This window comes from Sitophilus oryzae, unplaced genomic scaffold (genome assembly GCF_002938485.1).
Source record: "Sitophilus oryzae breed Bouriz unplaced genomic scaffold, Soryzae_2.0 scaffold_1396_pilon_pilon, whole genome shotgun sequence".
In the NCBI taxonomy this organism is placed as follows: domain Eukaryota; kingdom Metazoa; phylum Arthropoda; class Insecta; order Coleoptera; family Curculionidae; genus Sitophilus; species Sitophilus oryzae.
Window position 1 is genome coordinate 13,628,698 of NW_022146055.1, and position 19,803 is coordinate 13,648,500.

The 19,803-nt window shown below is 30.1% G+C and overlaps 1 protein-coding gene across 1 annotated transcript in view; it reads left to right on the forward strand.

Annotated features, from left to right (window-relative positions):
• LOC115875784 (sn1-specific diacylglycerol lipase alpha) overlaps positions 1 to 19,803 on the forward strand; it is a 172,300-nt gene that overhangs the window by 134,941 nt on the left and 17,556 nt on the right. Inside the window, exons 11-14 of the mRNA XM_030891288.1 lie at positions 2,655 to 2,884; positions 4,743 to 4,972; positions 11,269 to 11,401; positions 17,105 to 17,203. Coding sequence (XP_030747148.1) covers positions 2,655 to 2,884; positions 4,743 to 4,972; positions 11,269 to 11,401; positions 17,105 to 17,203 — 692 coding nt within the window. The remainder of the gene's footprint in view (positions 1 to 2,654; positions 2,885 to 4,742; positions 4,973 to 11,268; positions 11,402 to 17,104; positions 17,204 to 19,803) is intronic.

A 19,803-nucleotide genomic window follows, 5' to 3' on the forward strand; every position in this document is an offset into this window, starting at 1 on the left:
TAAAGAAGCATAATATGCCTAAAACGTGAAGATTTTAACATATTTTACATTTTGTGAAAATGAAAAATAAATTTTAAATTTCAATAACAGCTACCTAAATTATAATTTACCCTATCTGGCCTGATATTTAATTACAATAGCCACTGTATGTTAAACCAAATTAAAATTTAACCCGAAAAGTTATACAGGGTGAGACAAAATTAATATTGAACATAGGTCACATTTAAAAGCAAATTATTCCTTTATTTCAAATAGAACGCCCAATATATTTCCGTAATATTGTATAAATGTGTATCCGTATTATTCCGGTATTCAATTGAGAATTCATATATTTTCAAAATATTATTAAGGTTGTCTAACTCTCAGACAAAGATTTTCCTATATATTTTCATATTTGTGATTTTGCGTTAGTAGATCTTTATTATTTGAAAAAAGTCTAGATGGCTGTGATATAGCTTTTGTTAATTTGACAAAATTTAAAGGATGTAAAGTAAAATAGTTAACCGTAATAAAAAGATAACGGTAATAAACTTCTGGACTCGGAACAAGTTCAACTACTGACCACCTTATTCAATAAAATTTATCAACATTTATACCGCTTCGTAAGAAGACAAACGCGACCAAATGCTCTGATCACAGGATAATCAGTCTGATATGGGCTGGTAATAAACGGAGAAATAGTAAACAATTTGAGATATGCAGATGATTCCGTTTTGTTGGCCGATACAGCTGAAGGTCTCCAAAGGCTTATAGATTGTGTGGTGAATACATGCAGCAGATACGGAATGAAGATGAACTGCAAGAAGACTCAAACGTTGATCATTAGCAAGAACTACATCAACAACTTTCAGTTTACTGCTAACAACATCGTTCTCCCAGCGGCCGAGACGGTTGCATACCTGGGCTGCATCCTGACTAAAGACTGGGACCACTCTCGCGAAATAAAACACCGAATCGAAATCGCGAGAGGGACATTTAACAAAATGCGAAATATACTATGCAACCTGTCCCTCAACGTCCGCACTAGAATCAGAATGCTGAGATGCTACGTGCTCTCAACCCTTCTATATGGAGCAGAGGCGTGGACCCTTACCGACGCATCATGCAACCGTGTGGAGGCATTTGAGATGTGGTGCTATCGGCGCATGCTTAGGATTTCGTGGGTGCATCGCGTGTCAAATGAAACTGTACTACATCGCATCAACAAGAAGTTGGAATTTCTGGTAAATGTCAAACAAAGAAAACTGGAATACTTCGGACACATCATGCGGAACGAGAAATACCGCCTACTCCAACTTATACTGCAGGGGAAAATAGAAGACAGAAGATCAGCGGGACGCAGACGAATATCGTGGCTATGAAATCTACGAACATGGACCGGATTGACGTCAACAGCTTTGTTCAGAACGGCAGTGAACAAAGTAATATGGATCAATGTTATAGCCAACATCGAAAGAGGATAGGCACTTTAAGAAGAAGAAAAAGATACACGTTTAAGACATATATTTTCATGATTACAGAATTAAAACTCGATATAAACGTATAGACAATCAATTATAGCTAGATTAGCAACAATTAGCTAGGTTAAATCAAATGCTCAAAATACTTTCTTTCCTGTCAATTGCATAAAATTGTTGTCTTTTCAAAGGATATTTTCATGTTAAAAGTCATATATGTGGAGTCCTACTTCGAAAAGCAGGTACAGTCATTTCACTCATGTTGTCGACAATAATTGGCCGAGTTTTGTAAACACTGTCTTTAACATATCCGCATGAAAAAGCCCAGGCTAGATAAAATCCGGAGCAGTTAAATATTCTATTAATTAACTGGTAAATGCATACTACATTCATCGACTAATAGAATCATATCAATTCTCTCTGATGTAGGATAAGTTTCCAGTTTCGGCAAATTTCTAAGAATTTTTTTTCGTTTTAACTGACACAAAATGATAACTAGTTTTTAAAATTGCCTTAATTAGACAGGTATGTTGATTTCATTGCAATACAAACCATCGTTCTTCTTGGAGCCTCCGCGCCGTATGAGAGGCGCCACCCTGTCTAAAAACATTTACTGTGACCTTTATTTATTACTGGTTCAAAAACTGTAATAAATTATTCATCTAATTTTAGCATGATTATTTTAAAGTATTTACTCATTTTTTATATATGTCACTGTAAATGTCCGAAATGCGGTAAAACCTAGGATAAGCGCGCTAAACCTAGGATTTACCAAAACCATTAACTAATTAGGTTAGCCTGGTTATTTGGGGGGTGTTAATGCATTGGTTAGGTGGTTATTTGGTGGGGTTGGTTGGTTTTTACTACTACTTGCTTTTGGTAAATCCTAGGTTTTACCGCATTTCGGACATTTGCAGTAACATATATATGGTAAATGTCCCAATTCTCGTCACATTAAGGGAATATCTCAGTTCAGTTAGCCATAAAATCCGAATTATTTGTGTAAGGCTTACAAGACAATTAATTATGACACTAGGGAACATTTTAATTTAAAATTTAAATAAAACTAGGTTCCAGTTTCAACTTCGACTGACATTTTCGATTATTTTCAAAAAAGCTTAGTAAATTTAGATTTATTTTTTTTACATTTATTTTTACTTTGCAATATGGATATTTTAAAATGTTTTTTGATTTTAGGTACAGCAAGCATTCTGGGAATCCTAATGCGTCAGGCGTATTCCTCCTTGCAATGTTTTTGTTATTCACCTCCAGGGGGTTTACTGTCTGCCTCTGTAGTAGAATACACCAAAGAATTTACCGTGTCAGTAGTTGTAGGCAAAGATGTAGTTCCTAGAATAGGGCTTCACCAAATGGAGACCCTTAGAACAGACTTAATTAATGCTATCAAGCGCAGTGTAGATCCAAAAGTAAGCATTCGAATTTTACTTATAATAAAAAAGTTATTTAAGAAATTTTAACAAAACCAGCTTTTAAGATTTCTTTTAATAAATATAATTTGAAATAGATGTTAGTACTTCAAACAGTGGCGGCTCGTGGTCATTATTGTAGCGAGGTCAATATCGAAAAATATTGCGTCGATTTTTTTAAGGCGCGCCCTCGGACGCGCCCAAATTTAATTGGTTTCTTACAAGGTTTTAGTTAAAGGAAAATAAATCTAAAATTCTGTTAAAATGAAACCTACCTTTACATTTTTAAACAGGTGGTCTAATGCCATTTCACTAAAAATCCAGTCAATGTTCTTTACACAAATTTTCCACTGTATGATTTAAAATACACATCTACATAATATAAAATGCTAATGTTTATCTGTGTCGTCTCTACTGAAGTAACGACTTGCTCTAGAAAGTTGCTTTTTTTACCAAAAGATAGCTAATTGGCTCTTCTAAAAACTGTCATCCCCGGATTTTTTGTTTTTCATTTAATTAAAAAAAAATTAAGGATTATTTTTTTTCTTGATGTCGTGGCGGGTACGCCAGGCTTCAACTACTCGTAGTAAATAATAATGTCACAAATATATAAATGCATATATATGTTGGAGGCAGATGCCGAATTCGGCCGATGTCCGAAATAATTAGATATATGGCGATTTGTCCATACTAAACTTGCCAGATGCGTGCAACTTCGTGGTTATAAATAGTCTTTATATAACTTCTTTGAGGAGGGGGTTAATCTTTTTTTGGTATAATATAACAACAAAAGATTAACACCCTCCGTATAGAAGTTGAAACCAATGCAATTAAACTCTTCCGCGTAACTTTGTGGATATAGGTAGGTATATTTAATTATAATCGCCATATGTCTAATTATTTCGGACATAGGCCGAATTCGGCATCTGCCTCCTATATACACATACACAATTCTAAAAGTTTTATTTCACATTTTTTTTTTATATTTTAAGTTAATGTAGCGTTCTTTCTCTAAACGTTTTTCGAAATTTAAGCAATTGTTTTCTTTTAACCGCACGATTTCACAAAGTAAACACCATGTTGTCTATTTTAAAATATCTATTCCAGAATCAGTCAACCACAGTTCATCATTTATCCATAACCAGAAAATTATGAATTATTACCTATACAAATTTCGCGCTACACCTCAAACTAGATGGGATTTCTTTCGATATTAAAAATTTAAATATTGCTTTATATTAACTAAACCAAACAATATACGAGATAAACGACACAAAAAATCTAGATTCTTTTATAATTTGAGTTTTTATAAACACCCAAACTTCCTAAACGGCGAAATTTTTCCAACGATGAAATCCTTTTATGAATAACGCGGTCAATGGCCAATATAAACTATATATATCGCACCTTAACCCGTTATATTTTCTATACGTAGTATCCCTTACCTTGTTGGCGTTACGGACCGCGGCATTTGGAGTTTAATGATATAATGAATTAACCCATTAGATAATGGGTTATAATGAACGAAGGACAAAATGAAATTTTGACCGGCAGTAGGGAAAATGGCTAAAATAAAACGTTTCCCAGATAGCACATTTACGTTCTTTTCATATGCGAAGCAAGTGACTTTGGAGAACAACAATGTTCTATTCACATTCCTTTTTTTCATTGGGAACATATATGGCACATGAATAACAGAGATTACGTTCCACCCTATTCAAGTGATATAGAAGTGCGTTTCACATTCCAAGATATATTGTATGAACGTGAATTATATGTTCGTGGACCATTTGACCTTATGGTTAAGCCGCCACTGACTTCAAAATGAAAATAATTTAAAATTGTGATGTATTTTTAGTGGAAGACCATAACTTGCAGCATAATATGCTGCGGGTGTTCGCAACCAACATCAGCAGTTGAAATGTCAACTGGCGAAACAGAAGTTTCCGAATACATGAGAAGCAAACATAACGCTAGGTGTATGGGCATTCATCCCTCAGATAGCACGATAGCTCTAACTAGTCATCAACCGCTTTATCCACCAGGAAGAATAATTCATGTCGTTAGACATCATCCTACTAGTGGACAGTAAGTATACCTTGAGCAAGAGTATAAAATATTTTATAAATATGTATCCGTAATTGAATATGAATGTAATTATTATTAATATACATAATATTATTTCTTTACTTAAACTTTCTGCAGTCAAATCCATATGATTACATGGGACATAAAAGACATTTTTTTCTATATTAGACAAATAAAAATAATTTTATTTAGATTTAGATACTTTTGGACATTTCCCAAGTAGCATAGGAAGGAGAAAAAACCAATGACCACGGAAAATTAACCACTATTTGGTTGAATTTTACTTATACTTAGTAAATTTCTTGTAGGGAATAAAGTGCGAGAAATCTAAAAATGAGGTCGTAAACTAGTTAATAATAACCTAAAATTATGCCTTTGAAAAGTAGCAACGTTGGAGTTAGCTGGCATTGTTAAAATCTAGTTACTGATAACCTATTGAGGGCATTAAGACTACAGGGACTTAAAGTAGGCTAAATGTTACTTTATTATAACCTCAAATTTGTCTCAGGTGTCGAAGGCATTGTTTGGTTTTCAAGTAAGGTTAAAAGTTAGTTGTTAATAACTTTAAATGGGACCTTATTTGGAGAAGTTCAAATTAGGTTGAAAATTTATTTCGATCTCATAAGTCGCTATTATGCTTCAATGGTAAAAGTAACTTAGTTTTTTGACTTGGAAGAAAGTCAGACATACGGCAGGTTAAAAATTACCTTTTTTAATTTCCTCGGGGTGATTTCCGTTTAAAATAGTTTTCGAGGGATTATTACGTCATAGCACATTACTTTGTTCCCACTGGTGGGGAACGAAAGAATATTTTGTGAAATTATGTGAAATTCCACAATTCCAAAACACAAAACTTTTAAAAATAATAGGCAAAGAAAACTAATTTGGTTTTCTAGTTAGTGTTCTAATTTAGGTCAGTTCGGTAATTGCATCGGCCAGCAAAAGGATAAAAATTTGACATTTCACGTGACTCTCAATAAAGATTCTCCTTTTAGGACACATGATTACTTGATTACTGTGAAAAGTTAATCAGATTGCTCGAAGATGTAACTACCGAACTTAGCATAAAATATCATTGTCAACTGTCACTCAAAGAAAATAAAAGTTTTCTGTTTTACCGGCGATACTCCAACAATGTAGTCAAGACTTCGAGAAATGAGCTTCGACCTAAGTCCATTTTTTAACTTGCACCTCGAAGAAAAAATACCTTAAGCAAGAAATCTTGACCTTTAGAGAGGTTATTAATTTAAAGAAATCTTAACCTCATAAAAAGAAAGCGGACTTTAAGGTTTTAAAATTATGGAAAACCTAACTTCATAGACGAATAGTTAAAAACACCATTAGCGGCCATTTTCTTATCCAATTTGTTTTCAAAATATATTTTTTTTGTGGTATTGTTCTAAACTATTGAGAAAAATAAATAGACGTTTATGAATAATACTACCTACCACAAGTTAAATTAACTAATTAAGAAAATTTTAAAAGTGTACCAAGGAAGTTAGCTGAAAAAAAGTTAGGTTAGAACCTTGAAAGTAACGACTTATTCTAAAATTAATTGTTGAAAATACATAAAATTTTAATGGTGCATAATTTTTTAGGACCTATCATATTTACATCTCACAGAAAAATTTTCTCCGCAGACATAATTATCTTGCGAATCCTGTAATCCTAAGTGGATTACAACCATTACCAACAACTTATTTATTTTTACTAGGAATTGCATATATGTAGGTATTTCATCCATATTGGATTAATGTTCAAACGGCCATGTCAGTTATTACTACACTTGTTTGTCTTCCTGGTTCATTATTGGGAAATTCATTTACATACACATATTAAAAAGAAAAATACTTTACCTTATTATTTCTTTCTTTCCCATGTTAAAATGTAGGTAGTATAAATTAGGAATATTTTTAGTAAAATTTACCTCTATTTTACCATGTTATGACCTCAGGTCGGTTATTTTTGACTTCATAGCCGATATACAAGATATTATAACCTGTTAACCTGTTTTTAACTTCCAAATTACTTTAGTTTTATTCTCCACTTTGGGAATTTTAACGTCAATTCTTGTAAATTTGGACCAATTTCCAGTTGGTCAATAATAGTCGGTGGTTAATTTAACGTAATTTTACCTTCAAATGTTTCTTGGGTTGTTATTGAAACATTTGTCCAAAAAATTAAATTATTTTGTTATATTTTGCATTTTTTGTTGCAACTTCTTGCTTAGTTCTTCTTGCATTTCGAATCACATATGTAAATTATACAAAATACACTATTAACTCTATATTTTACTATTTACAGACAAAAGTATGAAAAAAGATGGAGGTAAAATATTTTTACTATTTTTCAGTGATCCTGCATTTAATGCATGATAGTGACGTGAAATGGTAAAATTCAATAAGTATTTCGTTTGTCCTATTTTATATATAATTTTTAAAATAATATGGTTCAGCTTTATACTTGTGTGGCATACTTTTGACGAAATACTTAACAATTGAATAGAAACGTAATCCCTCATATGCATGTCCTCAAATCCAGTATTAAAAGTAGAAGTTACCTTATGGATTTCAGTATTATCCCTTATATTTTTTTATACTTTTGTTGTGGTGTTTTTATAGGCACCTTCCAGAACTACTGTTTTGCACTAATACTTTGATTGTGAAGATCGTGAACATTTTTTAGTCAATCCGGAGTTTAACCATAGCTTTTTTATTGCAGATAATTAATATTCATACAATTTTATGACACCCGTATTTTTTTATTTTACTTCAATTTCATCCCATTTTTTTAAAAAAATTAATCAATATTAAGAATTTCAAATTTACACTTTCAATCTCTGACGTCACCTAACAAAAGTGTCACGGTTTGCCACCAGAGACGCTGGTGGCCGGCGTCGAAGCGGTTTGAAATCTAACCTCGAACCCTCGAACGCCTCGAATATCCGAACAACTTTGGTAGTGTTTAGTGCTTCGATAAAAATGGTCAGTAACCTGTTAATTATAAAAAATTTAGTTTTAATTTCGAGTAGTAAAAAATATAAAAGTAAATTTAATATGGGGGTAATAAAGAATAATCCCACATAAAAACGTATTTTTTAACGATCTTAATAAAAATAGAAACATCTATCGTGATTTTAAGATATATGGTGTAAATACGGTAGCAGAGAACTAGACACGCCATAATATTATCCTATAAAGGCTCGCGTCCTCTGTCAACTATTCAGACAAATACTGATAGGTGACGTGATTTCAAACCAGTGATATTTGTATTGAATATGATTTATTATTTATTCCTTCTTCGTTGCATTTCTTTTTGTATTGAGGGAGTACTTTTTAATCACTTCAATTGAATTTTATATAAAAAATAACAAAAATTTACTATGGTTAAACACCGAATTATGATATCTATCTAAATAAAATAAAATTATAAATGGATTCAATATCGCTAAATTCATTGGTGATCCCTCCGTACCTAGTTTAAAACATAAAATTGATTTCACTTAAACATTAATTATTTTTTATATAAAAATAAATTATTCTTTTTGTTCATAAAATATAAGGGTCTTTCAGAATGAACATTAAATTTTGAATTGCTTATTAAATATCGTATGAAAAGTGGGAGTAATATTTGAAATAACAGTGAATTGAAATTTCTGTTTTATCGACAACTATAATTAGTAGTGGGAACTATCGAATAAATACTATCGAAACATTCGATAGTTGCAATTCATTCGAATAATTCGATAGCTAGTAAGGAAACATTCGTCGAAAACTATTCGAATAAAAATTATCGAATAGATGAGTCATTTGCCTTGAAATGTTCTATTCTAGTAATTCGACAGCAAAAACCATTAATTTATAAAATTCATTTATTCGTCAGGATCATAGACTTAAAATTATTTTATTTTAAGTCTCTGGTCAGGATCGATTATAATAAAATATAACTTGGATTTTTGCTGTCGCCCGGCTTCGTAAGTTTTTTTCCTATAAAACCCGACACAGGTCGGTGGCAATGACAAGGAATGGTATGAAAGAAGCCGGCATCTTTGATTTTTTGCGGAGTCAGATAAAGATAAGGACACATTATTTTTTTTATTGAGGTGCTAGTATTTACACAGAAAATGCATTATGAAGGGCGCTGTTTTGTTAGGTTTGCTATTAGCAAAGAATATTACTGTTTGGTATTAGTTGATAGTATGTCTATATATTTTGCATTTTTTTTTATTAATATTTTGTTGTTACACTGCAATAATACTTTTTATTTTGAATGTAGGAAAAGGATTTCTAATGTTTTTAAGCAACTGGTTTAATAAATAATAACAGTAATAATTTGTTATACCTATTAACAACAAAATTTAAAATCATGAAATATAAACATTTATTTATTTTTTAAGTAGTAGCAAAATATAAACAACACATTAGAAATCAAAATTATTTACCTATATTAGATCCTATTTAAAAATAATATTGTCTCTAAATTTTTTGGCAACGTTGGTTTATTAAATAATATTAATTACAGAACTAATTTTTGTTATATTAGCAACAAATTTAAAAATCATGGAATATAAACATTTATTAATTTTCTAAGCATGCAGTGCAATGGAAGGAAAATATAAATAAAAAATTAAAAATCAAAATTATTTATATTACTATTTAAAAATAATATTTACTTTTACTGGCATTTACTTTAAAAAATATTGAAATATTTTTTCCCAAAAAACTACGTGTAATAGAATTAGCATAAACAAAATACAAATATCGTTAACTTTTTTTTTAAATTGGCACGTGTTAAATTTTCAATTTAATTATTAAGTTCAACTAATTCATATTATTAAAACATCTAAAATACAAATATGTATTTTTAAAATTAATTGTAAGTTCATCTCATCTCTCTTAAAAATAGCTACTTCTCAAAATTTTCCATTAAAAAAAAAGACCATATTACCATATAAAATTAAATAATTGAAAGATCGGGCTACGGAAAATCACACAAATTTTCGGAAAAATGTTGACCACCTGCACACGCACACAATCGCCAATTTAAAAAAAAACTACTATTTTAGTATTTTAATAAACGCAAAAATAGGACAGTATTTACCAGGCGAAGTTATAAATATTTGGAAGAACTAATAGACAGTTAAAGCAAGTCACAATACGTATACGTATCTCTCGACACGTAACGCAGAAACTTACGTTACGTCTGCCGTTGCGTTGTCGCGTAAACAAGAGTTAAAGCAAGTATTTTGACGTACGTAACGCAAATGGTACATTTGTAATTCTAAATTATTTTGTGAAACAATTTATTTAATTTTAAAATTGAAAATGGATATCTATTACTCCATTGATTCCACATTAAATTTATAAAAGTAATATCGAAAACTGAAGAAAATTATAAATGGAAATTAATTTATTACAGAAAGTAGTCCTTACAACTTAAAATGCTTTTCGTAATAAAAAAATATTGGAAAACAGACACAGCTTTATGATTATTTATTAGATTCCGTCTTTTAGAATCCTCATATTATGGTTTTGCTTATAAGAACTAGCATTTAATTAAATAGATTCCAAAATGAGTTTATTATGATGCTTAATATTTTTATACTAATTTATTGTAATACAATAGGCCCAGTTCTGTGACACTGGCCCCAAAATTTATGAAATAACTTAATTACTAGCCAGTTGTGGAAACGAGTTGTTTGTGAATTTGTACGTTCGGCATCATTCGGGTGAAAATCGAAACTCCTTCGGCTCGATACGTTTGCGTCTTGTACGTACGTAAAGGCACGTAAAGATACGTATCACGTATCCGTAAACGCAAGTGAATTTTACACTGCGCAAGCGTACATGTCAAACGATACGTTTACGTCTACGTCTTTGGCCGTGCTTTAACTGTCTAATAATGCATTGACGCACGCAAAAATCAAACGAATACTAACACACATATGCTTTAGTATACAAATGAGATGAATGATTTTATTCGAATAAAACCATTCGATAGTTGGAATCATTCATTCAGTAACCATTCGATAGTCTAATTCATTCGATAGTTCCCATCGCTAATTATAATATGTTAGTTAATTACTGATATTATACCGATACCAAATAGTTCTCAAAAAATAATGTTTAATTTACAAAAAATACATAAATGTTGGCTGTATAATCTGAGTTTATAGGAATACCTCCAAGGCCCCTAAAGAGAACTTTATACCTATTTTGTATTTGATAGAGTATTCTAGCTTATTGGTGTTTCAACCATTACATTACAAACAAGTATTGAAAATATTCAATTTTTAGACAAGCTTTATCATCGAAGGAGCCAGTTTATCAGGCTCTTTGGGCCTCCAACACCGACTTTGACGAAGTACTCATTTCACCGGTGATGATACAGGACCACATGCCAGACAAGGTGCTCGAAGCTTTAAACAAGGTACGTTCGCATATACCGCACGTTTGCCAGCCATCTACTAGTCGTGATATAGAAGCTGACTTGAACTATGATTAAGTTTGCAGAACAAAAGTGTATTGTTTTAGTTAATCTAAATGTACACATTATATATATTTAATTTATATTCCTAAAGCAAAATTAGTCTGAATTACTAGAGTATGAAACAAAATTTACTAAACGTTAATTTTTAGGGGTGGTCATTTTTAAGGGGGACTCTACAGAGAATTCCTAGCTCCCCGTCGTGTAGATAGATAGGGACATAATTATGTATTAAAAATTATAAGTTATACTTATTTTTCTTAAATATTAATACTAATTAAAAATACTCTAATGAACTTGGAATTATTGATATACAAGCATTAAAATCTATATTAAACTCGTAACACCAATTATGCAGGAAGATAATTTTATTAATAGAAAAATTATTTTGTCATATTTTTTTTTATTTTTTATAAACGTATAAGGTAACTGTTTAATATTGAACTTATTGACTCTCGCTCTCACATTCAATTCAGGAATGAGTACAGATCTCGCCATTCTCGAGGAACTATCATATAATTTAATAATTTATAATTTATACTATTATTTCAGAACCGCCCAAAGTTTAACTATCTACAGGGTGGTCCGAACTATATTCCGGAAACTTTGCCAGCATATTCTGCAGATAAAAACAAGTAAAAAAGTTCGTATACATGTATGTTCTAAAAGGCTTACTTTCGGAGATACCGGGTATAGAAGTTTCATTTTTATTTCGATTTTTTCCAATTAATTTCTGAAGTAACGTCAATATTTGGATGAAAATTGGTGTTTGGCAGTTTTTTGACATGAGAAATTTGATTTTGATGTCAATCTCATATTTGTAGAGGGTGCCACCTACATGTGTTTTAAATGTTTTGAAAAGCAATAAATTTTTGTCTGTACCTGTATAAAACTACTGAGTGAAAAAATATATATTTCTGTGATTTTTTACGTAAAAAATGTATCTTGGTAAAAATCGCTAAGAGCAACCGTTCTCAAGATATTTAAAATGGAAATAGTCCATACATGTCATTATTGACAAAAATAAACACGTTGAGTAGATAATATTTGACTGAAATAGTAAATTTGGGAAATTTTTATTTTTTTAAATTAATCATAGATTTTTCTGGAAAAAAATGACGATAAAACAGTTTCTGTTGAACTTTTGACACAAAAACATTTCAAATTTATGATTCCAGTCTGATAACTATTTAGTCAACATCATGTTTAATTTATGTCAATGATGACAGGTATTGATAATTTTGATTCCAAATATCTATTGAGAACCATTACTCGTAGCGATTTTTACCAAGAGACCTTTTTTACGTAAAATGTCGTAAATGTATATTTTTTACTCAGTAGTTTTATACAGGTACGGACGAAAAGTTATTAGTCTTCAAACCAATTAACAAATATGTAGGTGGCACCCTCTACAAGTAGGAGTCATATTGACATCAACATCAAATTTCTCGTGTCAAAAAACTCCCAGATATCAACTTTCATCCAAATATTGACGTTACTGCAGAAATTATTTGGAAAAAATCGAAGTAAAAATGAAACTTCTACACTCTGTATCTCCGAAACTAAGCATTTAAGGACATATATTTATACGAACTTTTTTTTAATTATTATTATCTGCAGAATATGCTGCCGAAGTTTCCGGAAAACAGTTCGGACCATCCTGAATAATAGACAAGGAATACTGAATTAAGCTATGCCGCTTCATAAGAACACGGCTGATATATTATTTTGTATGTTGTGGTTTAACAATGGCGTACTCAACTAATTTTTGGCTCTATTTTGAAATTTGCCTTCATGTTTCGATAGCGAAGATATGTAAATATAATCCAGGACTGTTTCTGGTTAAAAAAACATATACATTTATTTAATATTTCTGGTAACAAGATTTTTTATTTTCCATATTTATCATATAACATCTTAGTCAAACTTTTTTAATATAAATAATTATTTAGGTTTAAGAGATCTCAGACTGGTATATATAAATGACCACCCTTCTAATACACTTAATTAATTTATTTATAACTATTTAAGATTATAAATATACAAGACCGTATGTTTATATTAAACAATATACTTTCTAGTATTTCTCACTGCTATGCATGTTGTATCAGTAGCATAAAATTATGTGATTGCTGTTTGGTTAGATTGTTACTAGTCTTATTGCAATTATTTTTCTTTTTTTTTCTTTACCCTTTGTTTCTATTTTTTTTCGTGCTTGCTTATATCAATTTGAAGTTATATCAAGAAAACTAAAAAAAATATGATCAATGTAGATTTAAACTAAAACGTGATTTTGTTGAACTGTTTTTGTCTCATTCTTGCATTAAATTAATTGTTAGTTCTAAGACAATGAAAAAAAATTATTTTTTTAAATATCAGGTTTATTAGAAATACATATATTATGTTCAGTTTATTGCTTTTCTGTATTTTTTTGTTTATACCTAATATTATTTTTTGTTTTTGTATTATTTAGATGTTTGCTAATAAAATTTACTCATAAATATGTTTTATTACCTTTGCTTTATTATTACTGGGCACATATTAATATTAAGTCATTTTATATTGATTTACTCAATAGTATGAAACTAAATACACTAAACTTAAATTTAGTTGAGTTGATTATTATGAATATATACCATAAAAGTATAATTAATATTCCAACAAGCAACTTCATTAAGCGTTAAATATTATAAATATGATCTAAGGTTTTTTTAAATTATTATCAGAGACAGACAAACTTACTTACATGCTATTCGATAGTTTGAAAGTTTTTCAAAAAGTCTTAGGATCTATTAGAAAATACCAGTAAATAATAGATACCCTACTTACTTGTAAAAACTAATGTTGATACCATGGTAAATGCACAAGGATAATATATTTATAAATATACAAAAAAAAAAAATAATTTGGTGAAGTTTTTTTCTTACTTGAAATCACTTATAAAAAAACATCCAGTATATAGAAGCCTCCCCAAACACAAATTCATAAAAATTTCTCTGGGGAAATACATCATTCTCTTGCTTCTCTACATGAAAACGTGGTCCTGCTTTACATTCTAAACACTTTTATTGTGTATGTATGAACTTAACCTAATAGATACTGTAATTTAGACATCAATTTAGTGTTTTTATTTTGGTGTCTATGTTCAGAAAATTTTCTAGAATGAAAAACAGAAAGGTGTTTTCATGTAACTGGTTTCAGGTATTCTAAAGTTTGAGAAACAAAAAATCCGGTGTTTAACCATAGTAAATTTTAGTTATTTTTAATATAAAAATCAATTGAAGTGATTAAAAAGTACTCCTTCAATACAAAAAGAAATGCAACGAAGTTACAATTAAGGAATAAATAATAAATCAAATTCAATACAAATTTCACTGGTTTGAAATGACGTGTTTGACTGAATGACAGCATTTGACTGAATAGTTGACAGAGGGTGCGAGCTTTTGAAGAATAATATTATGGCGTGTCTAGTTCTCTGCTACCATATTTACACCATATATATATTAAAATCACGTTTTTATATTTTTATTAAGATCGTTAAACTTAAGATCGTATAAAAAATACTTTTTTATGTGGGATTATTCTTTATTACCCCAATATTAAATTTACTTTTATATTTTTACTACTAGAAATTAAAACTCTCCAAAAAATCCTTTATGGGTATTTCGCCACTGCACTGCAATAATATTAGAAATGCAACGAAGTTACAATTAAGCAATAAATAATAAATCAAATTCAATACAAATTTCACTGCTTTGAAATGACGCATAGACAATTGTGACGTCACCTATCAGCATTAAAAACACGATTATCCACCATATTTTATTGACAAAACATTAAACGAAATACAAACCCCAAATCATAGACACAATGATAATAATACACAATATATACAACTTACAATTCCATACATACGAGGCGTTTCAGAAAAAATAAGAATTATAGGAAAACAATATAACATACGAACATCTTTCAAAACACAAAATACACTTAGATCCATTTTATCACATACTAAACCAATGAATACAGAACAACAAACAAAAAATGTAATATACCACATACCCTGTGAATGCGATAAATTTTACATTGGTGAAACATCTAGACCCTTAAATGTTAGAATTAAAGAACATAAAGATTATTTAAGAAAGGGAGATTTTTACAAATCTAAGATTTGTCAGCATTCATCGGACACAGGGCACAGAATAAATTTTTTAATAACGCCAAAATTATAATGAAAGAAGCGATAGCCTCTAAACGAAAAATAAAAGAGTCTTTTTTAATTCAATCTAATAAAAATAAATGTATTGCTCTTGCATCTGTAGATGTTAGTAATGTATGGCAATCGCTTCTTTGATTTTAAAGAACATAACAAAAATAAACATAACATAAGTAAAATTTAAAAATAATCATATAGAAAGTTTGGGTTTTTTCGTTTTACCTTATTAAATAATAGTTATCAGATAGTAATTGTTAATTTTGAAGTTTTACTTGATATAATGTCATTTTAACAGAACGTCAACGATTTCTTGTAGACGTATTTGTTTTAAAAAAAGTAAAGTGTTCTTGAATAGTTCGAAATATTTTAAATAGTTTTTTTCTTTATTCTTTGTATTTTTTTGCTTCCGACGACGGAAAGAGATAAACTTTCCGAAACGTTAAGCATTTTTTTCTTTGTTAGGCAAATTTGTATTACTGTAAACATAACTTCTGACAAGCAGTGTATGTTTAGGTTTAACGCAAGAGTGTTTACAAAAAATAACTATTTTATTTTGTAGATTTTTCTTGCTGTGCAGTGGCGAAATACCCATTAAGAATTTTTTTGGAGAGATGAATCCGCCACATAGGTATAGACATTTTTTAGAAATTAAAACTTAAATTTTTATAATTAATAGGTTACTGCCATTTTTATCGAAGCACTAAACACTACCAAAGTTGTTCGGATATTCGAGGCGTTCGAGGGTTCGAGGTTAGATTTCAAACCGCTTCGACGCCGGCCACCAGCGTCTCTGGTGGCAAACCGTGACACTTTTGATAGGTGACGTCAAAGATTGCCAAAGTGTAAATTTGAAATTCTTAATAGGTATTGATTAATTTTTTAAAAAAATGGGATGAAATTGAAATAAAATAAAAAAATACGGGTGTCATAAAATTGTATGAAAATTAATTATTTGCAATAAAAAAGGTTGGTTAAACTATGGTATGGTTAAACTCCGGATTATGCATTTCCGCAGAAAAAAAAATTATGTCATACTATTGAAAAAGGCTTCCAAATACCAAATTAACAAATATTTTTTGCATAACTGATTTCAAGTATACGATACTTAAGTCAATTAATTATATTAATTAGATAAATGTCGTTTGTTTTGTAAAAAGTATACCAGTAGGCAAGTGTACCAAATTTTTACTTACAATATAATTTTTTACAATCTTTTCAAACTTATGAAAATGAATGTACATGATCAATGGGGGGTCTCTCACGGTAAATTACTCATATTTATAATTTACTTTCCAATTCAACTAAAATCACTCACTCGTTCAATCACGACAAATAACATAAGAAAGAGAGTCTTATGTTTTGTCTGTATTGAAACTACTATTGCACCAACAAGTCAGTGCTCGTGTTGATGAGTGGTGTCTGATTGGCAGTGTGTGACAGGTGGACAAGAACCCTCATCACCATCCTCAGGATCTAGAAAGGGCCGAAGTGTCGGCATCCGATCTCAGGCCTCCGCCTTCAGACATAAGGTAGAGTAACTTTATACTTAGTATCCCTTCTTATCGCTTTTTGGTAACGATTTCCATTTTTTTGTATAATAAAACTTGTTCCAGTTTGTTCCTTTTTTAATCTAGACGCATATAGTTTTGTTCTACTAACCATTTAAAGGGCCTGGTAAACATTAGGTACCTCAGAATTTCGCAATTTTTATTTTTTTAGTCGAAAGCTCTATTGCTATAGAACAGTTTAAAACGAAAAAATATTTAGATGAAGCACTTTCCTTTTTTTTTACTTTAGGGTTATAATAGGGTTGCTATTTATTTTCGATTTCGGTGTTTATTTTATATTTTGTGTTTGAATTTGAAATTAACTGACTATTACCTTAAATTCACGTCTATCTGAAAAAATCATAACTAATGAATTAACACCCTCCAAATAACCACGCTAACCAACTCGCCAAACATACCTGAACAATCTGAACATACATACATGTTGACATTTTTTGAACTTTATTTGTGATTTTCTAAAAAAAAACTGTATGATCCAACAAATTTATTGTCTTAATATGCTCTATTTACAGTAATCTTTCTAAGAAAACAAAGAAAAGTGTGAAATTCCGAGGTACCTAAAGTTTACTAGAACCCATTTAAAATATAATGTTAAATGACTTAAATCTATTTGGTTTTACTAAATCACTTATTTAAATTTTATAACTAATAACCGCATATACAAAAGACGAAAAATACCGAGGAAGAAGTCAATGGTGCAATTTACAACAACCTTAAAACTACATCATAACTTTTTTTTGGCGCACCCTTATAATGTATACAACAAAATGTTTTTAGGATAGACACCATTATAAACCATGCAACAAGTACAGGGTTGTTTACCACATACGACACGGAGTATTGTAGCTAAACGATTAGGTTTTTACAAATTGTAAGTTTTGAGTTTGTTGAAGGACTGTTAGAGCTACAATTTAAAAATAATTTTACAGTATAGTAGTATCTTGTAAAAATGTTTTTAAATTGTAGGTGTAATAGTCCATCAACGAACCTAAAACAATTTGCAAAAATCTAATCGTTTAGCTAAAACGGAGTTTCGTACGTGGTGACCCTGGATACTAAAAAAATAGATATGAAAAATCTTTGTCATGAATTTTATTTGGTAGTTACATTAATTTAATTTTATTATTTATATGAGAAATGTTTTATCAACTACATTTGTTATACAGGGTGCTACAAATTCGAGGTACGAGCATTGGTATCTCGGAAACCGTAATAGATACGAAAATGGTTAAATTGGGGCAAAGTTGCGCTTTAGGATATTCACCAAGATGCCATCAAAAAAGTTTTAAAATTTCAAGGATTGTTGAGTTTTTTTGGAAAACAGATGTTTTTAGAAATCAATTTTATTTTTTCCTGTCGTTACTTTTCAGAAAATCAAAAAACTAATTGCACGTTCTCATAGACACTTTATTAGAAATATCTGATAGTACTTTTAGATTTTTAAATTAGCTGATAATTTATGAGATACAGGGGCCAACTTATTTTTTTAAAATACGGACATGCATTTTTTTATTTTAGTTTTTGAAACAACTCGGTCTCCTGCTTACAATGATATGCCATACTCTATACTTTTTTTAACAACAAGAAAACTATTTAATTATTATTTAAAATAATTTCAAGTCCGACTCTCGTTTTTTAAATTATTTAATGTGATATATTCATCGCTACAAAATTCATCAGCGCTAATTAACATTGAATAAGGAAAATTGACCCAATTGAAAAACTCAGCAATCCTTGAAATTTTTAAAACTTTTTTGATGGCATCTTGGTGAACATCCCAAAGCGCATCTTTCCCCTAATTTAACCATTTTCGTATCTCTTACGGTTATCGAGATACCAATGCTCGTACCCCGAATTTGTAGCACCCTGTATACTTCTTTCTGAGATTTTTAATCAACTATCAAGTTTTAATATTGTTGAATAAATGAATTCTTAATTTATTGTTAAATTAACTGGAAATTTGTAGTTACATTATTTATCATAAATTTTCTAAATATTAGTGGAAGCAATAATGAACCTGCTTCATAAATTTGTTATCAGTATGATTCTCACTGATCTTTACTGTTTGTCTGCCTTTCTGTACACAACCTATTAAAATTCATGCATGAGTGCCAGTTACAGTCGTTTCTGCAAGCCGCTATTAAATTGTGAACGATAGAATAGTAGTACTTCGTACTAATAAGGTTATAATTAGTTTTGACTGTACAGGGTGGCGCTGGCGCCTCTCATACGCCGCGGAGGCTCCAAGGAGAACGACAGTTTGTATTGACATGAAATTTTGTGAGCATATGTAGGTTAATTCACAGAACTTTTTAAAAATATAGAGAGTTCTACAGGGTGTCCCCAAAAAAGTTGCATATAATTTTGTTTTTTTGTAATGGAACACTCTATATATTAATTGATTTTCGGATTCTAGGAGAAAAATAAAGGTGAGTTTTATTAAAGAAGTATATACCTAAAATCTAAGGATTTTGACATATTTCACATTTTGTGAAAATGAAGAGTAAATTTTAAATTTCGATAACAGCTACCTAAACTTTACTTGACCTTGTATAGCCTGA